At 42.1% G+C, this 13621-nt stretch overlaps 1 pseudogene and 1 gene segment (V, D, J or C); both read left to right on the top strand.

Moving 5' to 3' along the window:
• The first annotated feature begins 1864 nt into the window (after positions 1-1864).
• On the top strand, positions 1865-2507 carry LOC121099737 (annotated as a pseudogene).
• An 8101-nt stretch (positions 2508-10608) lies between these two features.
• LOC121100920 lies at positions 10609-11219 on the top strand. The segment is given in 2 exon segments: positions 10609-10703; positions 10894-11219. Coding segments are annotated over 2 exon segments (372 nt in total).
• The last annotated feature ends 2402 nt before the right edge of the window (positions 11220-13621 follow it).

Here is a 13621-nt window from a genome sequence, read left to right as displayed (position 1 = left end):
CAACAAGCAAAAAATAGTATACCACAACAGTAATGCTTATCAGGAAGAAAGCAATGGAAGCACAGATAATGTTGGGCAGTTGTCCAGCTGCCTGAAAAATTGGCCCCTAAACTTACTCCCAGGTCAAAGTAATTCCACGTGGTAGACTGAAAATACTAAATTTTAAACACAATAGGAAATTTCAGGACTTTTTAAAAGCATTCTTGTGTGAACTAGACTTTTCTTTCTTTTTTTTTAAAGATTTTATTTATTTGACAGAGATAGAGACACAACAGCAGAGAGGGAACACAAGCAGGGGAGTGGGAGAGGAAGAAGCAGGCTCAGGGAGGAGCTGATGGCTCGATCCCAGAACACTGATCACGCCTGAGCAGGCAACGCTTAACCGCTGACCCAGGCGCCCCTCTTTTTAAGATTTTATTTTTTTTGACAGAGAGAATAGCACCACAAGAGGACACACAGGCGGGAGTGGAGAGGACAGCAGGCTCCAGAGGAGCCGATGTGGGGCTCGATCCCAGAATGCCGGGATCACACCCTGAGCCAAGGCAGACGCTTACACTGAGCCACCAGGCACCCCTGAATCAAGATTCTTCAAGCATGCCTCAAATTTCAAATTTCAGGCAAAATAAACAATAAATAAAAAAAATAAGAGTACATCAAAGCAAACATTTCTACGTGGCAAAAACCTCATCAAAATCAAATGCCAAACTGGAATAAAAATATTCAAAAACAGGGAAAATGTAACTTTACTATATAAAGAGCTTTTGAAAATGATAAGTAGATTAAGTCTCTAAAGAAAATTGCACCAATAATAGCTATATTAATCAAGTATATTTGCTATGTCCTAGCCATTATTCTAACTTATAATCCATATAAATATATATGGAATATATGCAATACATATTTCAAAGGATACAGCAATTCTAAAAGGAATGTATACTCTTTCTCCACATCTCGAAAAGCAGGAAAAGCAGGCTCCCGCTGAGCAGGGAGCCCAAAACAGGGCTGGATCCCAGGACGCTGGGATCATGACTTGAGCTGAAGGCAGATGCCCAACCTATGGAGCCACCCAGGAGCCTCGGGACCACTTACTTTTACTCTATGTCATTTACTTACGTAAATGTTTGTGATTTTGCATGGATAAAGTTACCCTCCCCAACACACACGCGGTGACTTTCTGATTCTTTGAGGTCTAGAAATGGAGAGGTCTTTTCTCCCTCTGTGGTGCTCTTCTCTCCCTCCTATAACTCTCAAGTTTGCGACCCTGAGTTTTGGTCACACCTGATCCCGTAGCCAGGCATAAAATTATTTGAAGAAGTGGATTTCTTCTAGTCCCTATTTCCAATCAATGAGGTTTCCATGAGTAGCTACGCCATGTTTGATTTCCCTCTTTTTGAACTCTAGTCCTTTCAAGGTGTCACCTGATGAGATTCTTGCGTATTATGCAGAGAAACACAATCCGCACCTACACTTGGTCCAACTCCTTTATAGCCTCTGGTAGTAGTTTAAAGGCCATTCAAGGAACAATGAAACAATTAAACGTGTAAATAAGAGCAGTTTTCTGACTATGACTTTGAACCTCATAGATACTAAACTCACCAAAAAGCAAAATGTCCTTCCCTCAATCTTTTATTTGGAGGCTACATGAAGTGGGTGCTGTGAGACTGTGCTGTTGACCAGGAGGTGGCAGTGATGCCATTCCTCTCTTCCTTGAATTCTATAAACATCAAAAGCATGAAAATTACTTTTGATTGGCCCCTAACAGAAAGGCTCTCTCCTGCATCAGAGAACAAGAGCCAAGACCAGGGACAGAGCCTCAGAGAAGATTTGGAATCGTTACAAATTGTACCAAGACTCAGACGTCAGGATGGAGAACATGCTGGAATGTGCATTGCATAGTTCTGTGGCTCCAGCTTGGCTGTAAGTTGGAGGTTAAGGGAGGAGAACCACCAAATAAAGGACACATTTATCCAAAGCTGGGGAGAAAGAGATAGGGGTTCGTGTCAGCTCACCCTGGGTGTTCTTGTCGAATTTTTCAAAACTGCTGTAAAATTTCCGATTTTGTCTTCCTCAACAGGGTTGAGTGGAGAAGACCGCGTGGAGCAGAGTCCTCAGACCCTGAGACTTCAGGAGGGACACGTGTCAGCCTCAACTGCACTTACACGGTCAGCTCCTTTAACGGGCTACAGTGGTATAGGCAGGATCCTGGGCAAGGCCCGAATTGCTCTTCCTCCTGTATTCAGTTGGTGCTGAGAAGCAGAAAGAAGACTAACAGCCACACTATTAAAGAAGGAAGTTCTCTGCACATCGAAGCCTCTAAACCTGAAGACTCAGCCACTTACTTTGCGCTGTGGAGACACAGTGCTCCCAGACGCCCCAGCCTGTCCCCAACCCTGCAGCTGCGCTGGAGTAAGGGCACCTCTGCTGTTTCTCCGCCTCGAATGAAGAAGTACTTACTTAGCATTCAGAGCCTCTTTCCAAATGGCCTTATGGAGAATAAAATCTTGTGACACAGCTAGATGGCACAGATTTCTGCTCATTCTGTCCTGGTCTCCTGGACAGTCCCCTTTGTGTTCCTGCATCAGTCTGTTCTCTTCCTAACAGCCCAGAGCTTCCATCCCATGGATACAGAAGGCATAGCTGTGCTATGAGCAGCCTTGGGTTCTTGTTTGGGGTCACTTGAAAAGAGACTGCCCAGGAATACACACTCTTCCCAGAAAAATTTTTTAAAGTGTTTTCCATTCTCTATAGTAATCTGGTCTCATCTCTAATAAGTGGTCTTTCCCATTTTAATTAGTCTTCTTGAAGCCCACATCTCCACCAGCCATATTTCTACATTCCCTCTCCTTAAGCACCAAGAAAAGAATTATCTGTACGCACTGTGTCCATTTCCTCAACGACCCATTCTTTACCTCCACGGAGTCTGCTCTCTGTTAGCGTCACCCAACAGAATCTTTGCCTTCACTCCCCTGGCTGTGGTGTTGATAAAACCATGGATGGTTACTTTATCCAGTCCTCATCTTTTTTTTTTTAAGATTTTATTTTTATTTGACAGAGAGAGACACAGGAAAGAGGAACATCAAGCAGAGGGAAAGGGGGAGAAGAGGCTTCCTGCTGAGCAGAGAGCCAACGCAGGGCTCGATCCCAGGACCCTGGGATCATGGACCTGGTGAAGGCAGGCTTAATGACTGAGCCACCAGGCGCCCTATCCAGTCCTCATCTTGTCTGGAAATTCTCAGCGGTCTCTCTTCCTTCTTTTAAAAATAAGTGTTCTTTTTTTTTTTTACCAAGATCATACTTCATATATTTACAAAATCAAATAGCACCCTTTTTGGGCCCCACTCCTCCACATACTCCAGTCCTGGAATGGATTTATTGGGTCATAGAGTAGGCATATATTTAGCTTTAGTGGCTGTTGGTAAACATTTTTCTAAAGGATTGAACCAACTCAAAATCTTATGAGCAACGTATGAAAGTTCCAGTTACTCCATATTCTCACCAAAAAGTGGTATGAGTTTTTGTTTTGTTTTTAATTTAAGCCATTCTGGTAATGTATAGTGGTATCCCATAAAATTATGGTTTTAATTTGTTTTTCCTGAGGAATAATGATGCCGAACACCTTTTCATATGCTCATTAGCCCTCTGGAAATTCTCTTGTGTCCAGTATCTGTTCAAGTCCTTTTGCCCATTTATATGTTTATTACCCACATGCATGCATTCTTTATATATTCTGGCTATGGGCTCCTGTTAAAATTTTGTACTGTGAATTATCTCCTAATCCATTGCTTGGCTGTTCAATTTCATAATGATGTCCTTCGATGTAGAGAAGTTCCTAGTTTTAATAAAGTCCAGCTAATCATTTTTTCCTGTATTGATTAATATTTTTTTGTGTGTCCTGTTGAAAAATCTTTGCCTGCTTCAAGGCATGGACGTTTTTGTTTTTGTTTTTCATTTAGGACCCTATTCCACCTCATGCCAATATTTGTGATAATATGCAATAGGTGTCAAGGTTCCAACTGCTTCATAACCATTAAGTGAAAAGATCATCCTTTCTTTCCTAGAATTGCAGAAGCATTTTTGTCGCATATCAAGTGACCATACATATGCAGGTCTATTCCTGCACTACCATCATTCCACCTGTATGCTAATGTGTTTATTAATGTAGTTTTATAGTAAGATTTGAAACTCACTGTGTTTTTCCTTCATCTTTGTTCTTCTCCATATTATTTTATCTACCGTAGGTCCTTTGCAATTCCACACAAACTTTAGAACCGATTCCTAAATTCTAAATCCTTTTCAATGTCCACAAAATTTCTGTTGCAATTTTGATTGATTTTTCATTACATCTATGAGATCGTTTGGGGGAGAATCAATATCTTAGCCATTTTGAATTTCATGTCATAAATATAGACGATCAATTTATTTAGGTCACCTTCCATTTCTCTAAGCAATTGTTTTAATTTTTAATTTAGTGATCTTGCACTTCCTATGTCGATTTACAACCATGTATAGAGATCCCGTGCAATTTTTTTTTAAGATTTTATTTATTTATTCAACAGAGATAGAGACAGCCAGCAAGAGAGGGAACACAAGCAGGGGGAGTGGGAGAGGAAGAAGCAGGCTCATAGCGGAGGAGCCTGATGTGGGGCTTGATTCCAGAACGCTGGGTCACGCCCGAGCCAAAGGCAGACGCTTAACCGCTGTGCCACCCACGCGCCCCCCGTGCAATTTTTTAGATGTTATTTTCCAATTGTTGCTGGTGTACAGACATAGAGCTGGTTTTTATACATTGACCTTATAGTCACTGAACTTGACAAATGTCGTGGTTAATTCTAATTGTTTGTGAATTTGTTTGGATTTTCTATCTCCATAATCATGCTACCTGCAAATGAAGGAAGTTTTATTTCTTTATTTGCAGTCTTTATTATCTATTTTCCTTGCCTTATTAGCCAGCCTTTGTGGCAGGGCCAGCTTCCTGGAAACACTGAGATCTGCTTATTATTACAGGTTGGCAAAGATTGAAAAATGCAAAAGATATAAACAGAATGAGTGTCTGGAGACCTGCCTTTTAAGTTAGACCAATGACTAATCTCCTCCTCATAAATGGACTCTGAACAACAGAATCATCTGTCCCATCCCTTCCTTGTGGGGAGGGGGTGGGGGAAGGCCTAGAAATAAGGAAACATAAGTGGAAGCTTCCTGATTTGGGGAGAGAGACAGAAGTATTCTTTTATCCACATCACCTGGTTTTGTTCCGTTTTAGCCCATTGGGTTTATAGCTTTACAGTTTACCCAACGTTCTCAGGTCAAGAGATCAGTAAATAATCTTGGGATTCTTGTTTTGACCCACCCTCATTTTGCCGTCCCCATTGTGACCATTATTGCCTTTATTATCATTTATTGACCCCTTAGCATATACCAAGTGCATTGCCCAGCACTCCACTTATTCATTTCAGAATCCAAAAAACAGTGAAGTAATGTTAATACATCCTCAGATAAGGAAACTGAGGCTTAAGTGGGTTGAAAGATGAAGGAATAGCTGAGATAAAGTAAAATGGTGTGGGCACCGTGACAGGAGATCAAAAAATAAGAACTCATGAGCGAACCAGCTGGACAACACTTCTCAAATCTTCTGGATGTTTAGGAATCACATGAAGACGTTATTTCAAAAGCGCAGATCCAATTCTGATCAATAGGTCCTGAGTCAATAGGTCTGGCATGAGATCGGGGGCCACTTTTTAGGGAGTTACTGATGATTTGGGCTCAAGTGACTGGAAATCTTACTTTGAAAACCAGGGCCGTTGGGAGGCTGCTGCCTTTCAGGAGGGTGAGTGACCCAGACCTGCCAGTGTTGGGGGTTAACGCAGATGGGAGGTGCTGAGGGACCCTCAAGCCCCACCGTGGCATGCCTGAATGCAACACACACCTTATTTCTGGTTAAGCCATATCCTGTTTTACTTAGTAGAAAACTTCCTTTTTAATGATAATAAGGTAGTAATTTTTTTTTCAACAACAAAAAGAAATTTATCCATGGTTTGAAAAGCAGCAGAGAGGAGTAAAAGATAGACAAGGTTTTGGGTTATAGATTTAACCAGAAAAAAGGCCAGAACAACTTATTCCACTCACCAACACGGATAAAAGTTTATTTGTTCTTTATTTGTTTTAAGATTTAATTATGTATTGGGGGGGCAGAGGGAGAGGGTGAGAGAGAATCTCCAGCAGACTCCACACCGAGCACACAGCCTAACTCCTGGCTTGATCTCACAACCTTGAGATCATGACCTAAGCTGAAATCAAGAGTCAGACGCTTAACCGACTGAGCCACCCAGCCACATTCTTTATTTTTAATTAAAAATTAAAATAAAAATTAAATTCTAAAATTAAAATCTTCCTATATGTTAAAGGCCATAAGTCAATTATCCCTTAATATTTTCTCCTCTCTTCCAAAATTTAAGTGTATTGTATTTAGCTTATTTTAATTAATCTTTTTACTCTCTCTGGATTCTTTACAACATCTTTTTTTTTTTTTAAGATTTTTTATTTATTTATTTGACAGAGAGAGAGACAGCCAGCGAGAGAGGGAACACAAGCAGGGGGAGTGGGAGAGGAAGAAGCAGGCTCCCAGCAGAGGAGCCCGATGTGGGACTTGATCCCAGAACGCCGGGATCACGCCCCGAGCCGAAGGCAGATGCCTAACGACTGCACTACCCAGGCGCCCCAACATCTTAACTTCGTATTGAAGAAAGCTGGTTACAACACTGGTACAGATCTGCTTGCTGCAGAATATAGCACCATAGTTCTCTACTCTCTGCCTTTAGAGTTCTCCTAATAATTTCCAGTGGAGACCACAAGATGACTCATAACCATTTATGACCATGTTTAATCTTCTGCCACATCCTCATAGCCAGGCTTTCCTTTTCCAATATTTATGGTGAATTTTGGTTACTATGAAGTCTCTTACTTAATCTTGTCCCCCAAACTTACCTAATATTAATGGAACATTCTTAATATTCCTAATATTGTTGGAATATATAACATATATTTATTTGTATATTTATAATCCATATCATATTTATAGAGCTATATATTTATATAATATATAATTATGGGATATATATTATAGAATATATAATTATGAGATATAGTTATATATTATGTAACATGTAGTTATGGGACTGTATGTGTACATATTTTCATGTTGTTTTTTTTAAGAATTAGAAAGTTTTATTTAGAATCATCTAGGGATGCCTGGCTGGCACAGTTGGTTAAACCTCAGACTCTTGGTTTAGGCTCAAGTCGTGATCTCAGCATGGTGAAATAAAGCCCCACATGGAGCTCCATACAGCACAGAGTCTGCTTGAGATTCTCTCCCTCCCCCTCTCCCTCTGCCCCTCCCCCTACTTGCACTCTCTCTCTCTAAAATAAATAAAACCTAAAAAAATAAAATAAAGAATCGCCCATAGAATTAAATATTCTCTTTCCAGTTAGATGAATAGGATTACTGGAGGGCATTTCCCATTGTCACAAATTTGGCAACTAGGGCCCAAAACTAGGGACCAAGAAGCCTTAAGCATCCACCATTTTCCATTAAGAAAGGCTCACAGCCAGACACTCCCTCTAGGATTTATGAAAAAGTGAGCAAACAAGCTCTACATCCCCCAACCTCCAACCTTCACCCCCTTAGCTGATGTGTGGAGTTGGAGGAGCCAAGAGAAGAGAAAAGTGTTCCCCTTTCCCAAAAAGCCACCTGAGAAGTCAATATCCTCCCCGCAAATGACTTTTAAAGGTAAAGTGACCTGAATAAAAAGGAAAATTGCATGGCATTCTGTCTTTGGATATCTGCTTCTGAAGCAGACTGTGATCTCTTTTTACACCTGCTTAAACAGAAGACGAGGAAATTGGAGAAAGATGGTGGAGTGGGGAGGGGTGGCAACTGGCTGCCTGGATTTCTCCATTAGGCATGGTGAGGAAGAGCGAGGGTTCTCTGGGCAAGTGGCTCCTCTGAAGCCAGCAGGGCCTGAGGTCCCACCAGTGTTCCAGGCAGGAGAGAAGAGAGAGCCAGAAGCTGAGCAGAACATCCCGGAGTGGGGACCTCTGGGAAGGGACCAGCTGGGAGGGGAGAAGTCAGCCTTGAGGAGGTCCCTCCGGGTCCCCTGGGGCTCTCTCTTGGGGAAGCCCACCCCACAGAGACCATCTAGGAAAAAGGAGAAGGAGGTGAACAGAGCAGCCAAGCTGACCTCACTAGGGACCAAGAAGCCTTAAGCATCCACCAGCCACGGGTCAAGACTCAAGTTCAGAGAGCCAAGGAGAGATGGCAATCAATGGAAGATACAAACAGGGCGGCACTGAGATTTGTTTAATAACTGAAAATGGCCCAGAGATTTTGCCGTTTTGTTTCCATGATGTCTTTAAGGGAATAAGGTCCAGCGTCCCTCCAAAGCACCATCAATACTTTAAGCCTCTTTGTTTGTTTTTGATACTCTTTCCTCCCCACTTTGCTCCACCTAGAAAACGTTGATTTCGTCTTGGTAGGTAAACTTGCATTATATCATCGTATGGTCCCCTAAATCTGTAGGTGATGTCAGATCCTTTCATTTGCCTATAGGGCTGAAACTTTTGAAATAAAATGGCAGGAATATCAGCTGTATTTTCTTTTTCCAGCTGTACATTCTACCCTCGAAGTGATGAGCTGACAATTACTCCACTGCCTAAAGGAAAGAAAGATCATGTGGTTTTTTTAACAATGAAAAACAAGCAAAAGCTCTTAATATTGCAAAAGTTGTCCTGTCCCACGTGGTGATCATTCTGAAACCACGAATGACCAAAATTGACATCCTTTCTTTAACACCATAAACACATCTCAGCGATTCTCCTCCATGTCTATAAAGCAGCTTTCCTAAAGCAGGTTTGTGGACTCGCCCGGGGAGGGAAAGAAGGCCTTCGTGTGTCTAGTCACAAGAGGGGGATGGATGCTCTATTGTCAATAGCATCCCTGATCAGTTGGGGGAGGGGCTGTTTGGCTAGCATTCAATATTGAGGTTTCGCAGAACTGTGACAAATGATATATTTTGTTCTCTTCATTATAAGCAGAGCAATCTGTGCACAGCTTCCAACATTCAGTGATTCCTGGCCTTGTCCCAACCCATTATGAAAGGTTTTCTTTCCACTCAAAATAGGATGAAGAGGAAGACGGGAAGTGGCTATGCTGTTTTTAAGCATAAATAAATAATCTATTTTTGTCAATTTTTTGTAGTGATAGAGGAAAGTAGAATTTTGGGGGGAGGGTGGGAAGGAAATTATTTTACTCAATCTATTTCAGTTTTCTTAAATTTGGGAAGATAACAGGAACAAGTTTTCAAGGTCACTCTCTCCTTCTTTCCTACAGAGCCTTTCCTCTCTCCCTCCTTTCTGTCCTCCTCTGTAGGTCAACTGTGCGTGACCGTGAAACACACACGCAGAGAATGGGGAAGGCGGGTTTTGAGCAGGGTTTGTGGACTATAAAAGGGGGTGCAACCCCAGGTTCCTGGTTTTCTTTATACCAACACGTGGAGTCTCTAAATGCCCTCCTAGAGATGCATGACCCCTGGAGGTATTTTAGGAGACCAGAGAACCAGAGAACTTGGCTCTGACCTTCACCTCTCCAGTCACTTTGAGCAGTCGCTTTCTGCATCTGAGTCTCATTTGCTTGTTCTTGTCGTTTAGATGGGCTTTCTCGGTCCTCTCATGTGTCGTACTTGGTGGTTTCCTGAACGTAAAGAAAAATCCTCTGAGCTCCCCCAGACCATCAGGTTACTGAAAAGGTATATTCTTTCTCTTGGGTTGTGAAAACGCAGTAAGAAAAGGATTCTGGGAGGATGCTGTCCTTAAGGTTCTTATTTTCCGCCTTCAGACTCACCCTCTTGGAGTTTAAAATTCATAAATGCTCTCAAGAGACCCCCTAGGTTGAAAGTGGATGCCTCTGTCACGTGTTTACCCTGGCTCCAGGGACATCACTAAACCAGGGAGGGGTGTCAGCCCAGAAGCTACCATCTCGCCGGCTGAATAGAGGCCTGGAGTTTGCCAGCATGACAGCCGCCAAGCAAGGGGCAGTGACTCAGCTGGTGTGTCTGTTCTCTTACCTCTTACCTGATGGCTGAGAAATGATATAAAGGGACTTTTCAAGAAGGTGCGAGCTGAGGAAAGCCAGCACTTTCGGGCTGAGTGACAAGAGGAGGGAGCAGTTCTAGGAATCTGAAGAAAGCAGCTGGATAGTAAAAACTCAGGTTTCTTTTCTGATATAAGCATTTGTACTCTACATTTTTCTCTATGCATGGATATGTTGCAGTCTACACGGTATTTAAAACTTTGTTGTCATTCAGGAGGAGAGAGAAGTATTTCTCTGGCAATGCTGGCGTGGGTCCTCAGATGGCAGTGTTTCCATTTCTACCTCCTACTCTTTGCAAATCAGTATGTGGGGGGCGGGGGTGGGGGTGGGGGAGAGTGCCTGCGCGCCTGAGTGCTGCGTGTGAGCGTGGGACCTTTCTCTGATTGGCTGGGCTGACGCTGTTTCCGGTAGATGTTTGAACACATGCGGTAGCAAAGCAGATTCTTTATCTTGTGAGCCCTTGTCAGTATTTCAGACACAAGAACAAGTTCTCAGTGACTCTAAGTGGCAGAAAGAATGGACAAATCCCTGGGCTTGCTCATCCTTTGGTTACAACTAGACCGTGAGTGAAAGGGATTTGGAAATGGGCAAAGAACAGACGGACCCCAGGGCATTTCTCCTCGGGGAAGAGAAAGAAAGATAGGGAGTTGTACCAGTGTGATGTTTTGTGTAGATTGAAAAGCAAAATCAAAAGTAATTTCCAAAGAGATAGCCACTAACCAGTCCGTCTGTCGTGTTCTCTTTCTGGACAGGGGTGAGCAGTCAACAGGAGGTGAAGCAGAGTCCTGAAGCTCTGAATGTCCGCGAGCGGGACAGCGTGGTTGTCAACTGCAGTTACATGGATGGCGCTCTTTATTCCCTTCAGTGGTTTAGGCAGGACCCTGGGCAAGGTCTCACATTCCTGCTGCTAATTCAGTCAAATCAGAGAGAACAAACAAGTGGAAGAATTAAAGTCTCCTTGGATACATCGACAAGACAGAGTGTTCTGTACATTGCAGCTTCGCAGCCCAGCGACTCGGCCACCTACTTCTGTGCAGTGAGGCACAGTGCCCAACCGGCTCCTGTCACCAATACCTAAACTCTGCAGCTGGGGCTCCAACCACATGTCCTGTCTTGAAGCTGGGGAGATTTTCTCCATCGAGGCGTTTTCTAAATTGACTCCCCAGATAGAAGCAATGAAATATGCAAAACCTCATCTGTATGTTGAATCTATACATATACACGCACACGTATATATGTATGTGTACACACGTATACACGTATACATACATACACATATGTATCGGAAGTTAAATTTGGCCTTTAGTTTTTTATCAATTTAAATTTAAATAACAGCTTTACTGAGATTAATTCACACGCCATACAATTCACTCTTTTAAGATGAACCATTAAGTGGCATCTAGTACATTCACAGTGTTGTGTAACCAGCACCTCTGCCTAGTTTCCAAACCTCGTCATCACCCCGAAAGGAAACCACATACCCACTAAGCGGTTACTCACCCCTCTCCCCTCCCCCAGCCCCTGGTAGCCAGCTTTCTGTCTCTGTGGGTTCCTATTCTGTTCATTTCATATAAACGGAATCACACTGCCTCCTCTCACTCAGCGTACTGTTTTGGAGGTCCGTCCAACTCAGGACCAGCTGGAGAAGGGCAGATATTCCCCACCACCCGGTCACATAGGATGCCCCACTTCTAGTTATCCTGCTACATCTTCTCCATGTTTTCCTTGTTTTGCTAGAAGTTTGTCAGTTTCACTGATCTTTTTAAAGAACCAGCTCTTTGTTTTATTGATTTTCTCTACCGATTTTCCATTTTTCTATTTCATTGAGTTCCGCCTTTATTATTTCCTTCCTTACACTTGTTTGGGATTGATTGTTGTTTTCTTTTTCTGGGCTTTTGAGCCGACCCCTTAGATGATTGATTTGAGACTTTCATTCTTTTCTAATATTCGCGTTTAGTGCTATAAATTTCCCTCTCAGCACTGCTTTGGCTATGTCCCACAAATTTGGATACGTTGTATTTTCATTTCCACTCAGGCCAATATACATGTGATTTCCTTTGAGACATTCTTTGTGACCCTTAGATTAAGAAGTGTGTTGTTTAGTTGTTAAGTATTCGCAGATTTTCCTGTTATCTTTCTGTTACTTATTTATAGTTTTATTCTCTTGTGATCAGAGAACACACTCTTTATGATTTTAATTCTTCTACATTATGCTTGTTGAAGTTTGCTTTCTGGCTCAAGACGTGCTCTTACTTGGCATGTATTTCATGGACACCTGAAACCAATGTGTGTTCTGCTGTCACTGGGTGGGGTGTCGATGGGTACAGCTGGCTGTTAGGTCCTGCTGGTTTGTGGTGGTGTTCAGTTTTTCTATATCCTTGCTGATTTTCTAGTTGTTCTGTCACTTGTGGAGAGAGGAGTATTAAAGTCTCTAACAATAATTCTAGATTCGTCTATTTCTCCCTTTAGTCCTGTCAGTTTTTGTTCTCCTTATTTTTCAGCTCTCTTGGTGGGTGCACACACATTTAGGATTGCTATGTCTTCTTGGCAATTCATCCTTTTTATCAGTATGGAAGGTTCATCTCTGTTCCTGGTAATTTTCTTTGTTCAGAAGTCTATCTACTTTACCTGATATTAATATAGCCATTACTCCTTTCCTTTGATTAATGTTCATATGATATATCTTTTTCCATCCTTTTACTTTCAACATGCCTGTGTCAATTAAAATGAGTTTCCTTGGGGCGCCTGGGTGGCTCAGCCGTTAAGCGTCTGCCTTCGGCTCAAGGCCCGCATCGGGCTCCCTGCTCCACAGGAAGACTGCTTCTCCCTCTCCCACTCCCCCTGCTTGTGTTCCCTCTCTCACTGTCTCTCTCTCTGTCAAATAAATAAATAAAATCTTAAAAAAATAAAAATAAATAAAATGAGTTTCCAATAGACAGTTATAATTGGGTTATGTTTTGTTTTTTGTTTTTTTGAAGTTTTTATTTATTTATTTGACGGAGAGAGAGACAGCCAGAGAGAGAGGGAACACAAGTAGGAGGAGTGGGAGAGGAAGCAGGCTCCAAGCGGAGGAGCTGGATGCGGGGCTTGATCCCAGAACGCCAGGATCACACCCTGAGCCCAAGGCAGACGCTTAACGACTGAGCCACCCAGGCGCCCCTGGGTTATGTTTTTTAATCCACTTTTTATTTTAACTGTCTTTTCATTGGTATATGCAGATCAATCTCTGTATCTTAATTGATGTATTTATATAATTTGCATTTAATTTCATTGATATTTTATGGCTTAATCTGTCATTTTATTTATTTATTTTTTTGTTCTCGTTGTCTTTTGTTTTCCTGTGTTCTGTCCTTTGAATTTCTTGAGTTATTTGACATTTTCTAGAGTTCAATTTCAATTTATCTATAGTGTTTTAGATGTATCTTCCTGTATAGCTTTTCTTAATGGTTGCTCTAGATACTACATTATATATACATGACA

The sequence above is a fragment of the Ursus maritimus genome, unplaced genomic scaffold (genome assembly GCF_017311325.1).
Source record: "Ursus maritimus isolate PB19 unplaced genomic scaffold, ASM1731132v1 scaffold_50, whole genome shotgun sequence".
Classification (NCBI taxonomy): Eukaryota; Metazoa; Chordata; class Mammalia; order Carnivora; family Ursidae; genus Ursus; species Ursus maritimus.
The sequence above is the reverse complement of the archived record's forward strand: the minus strand, read 5'-3'. Positions and strand labels throughout refer to the sequence as shown.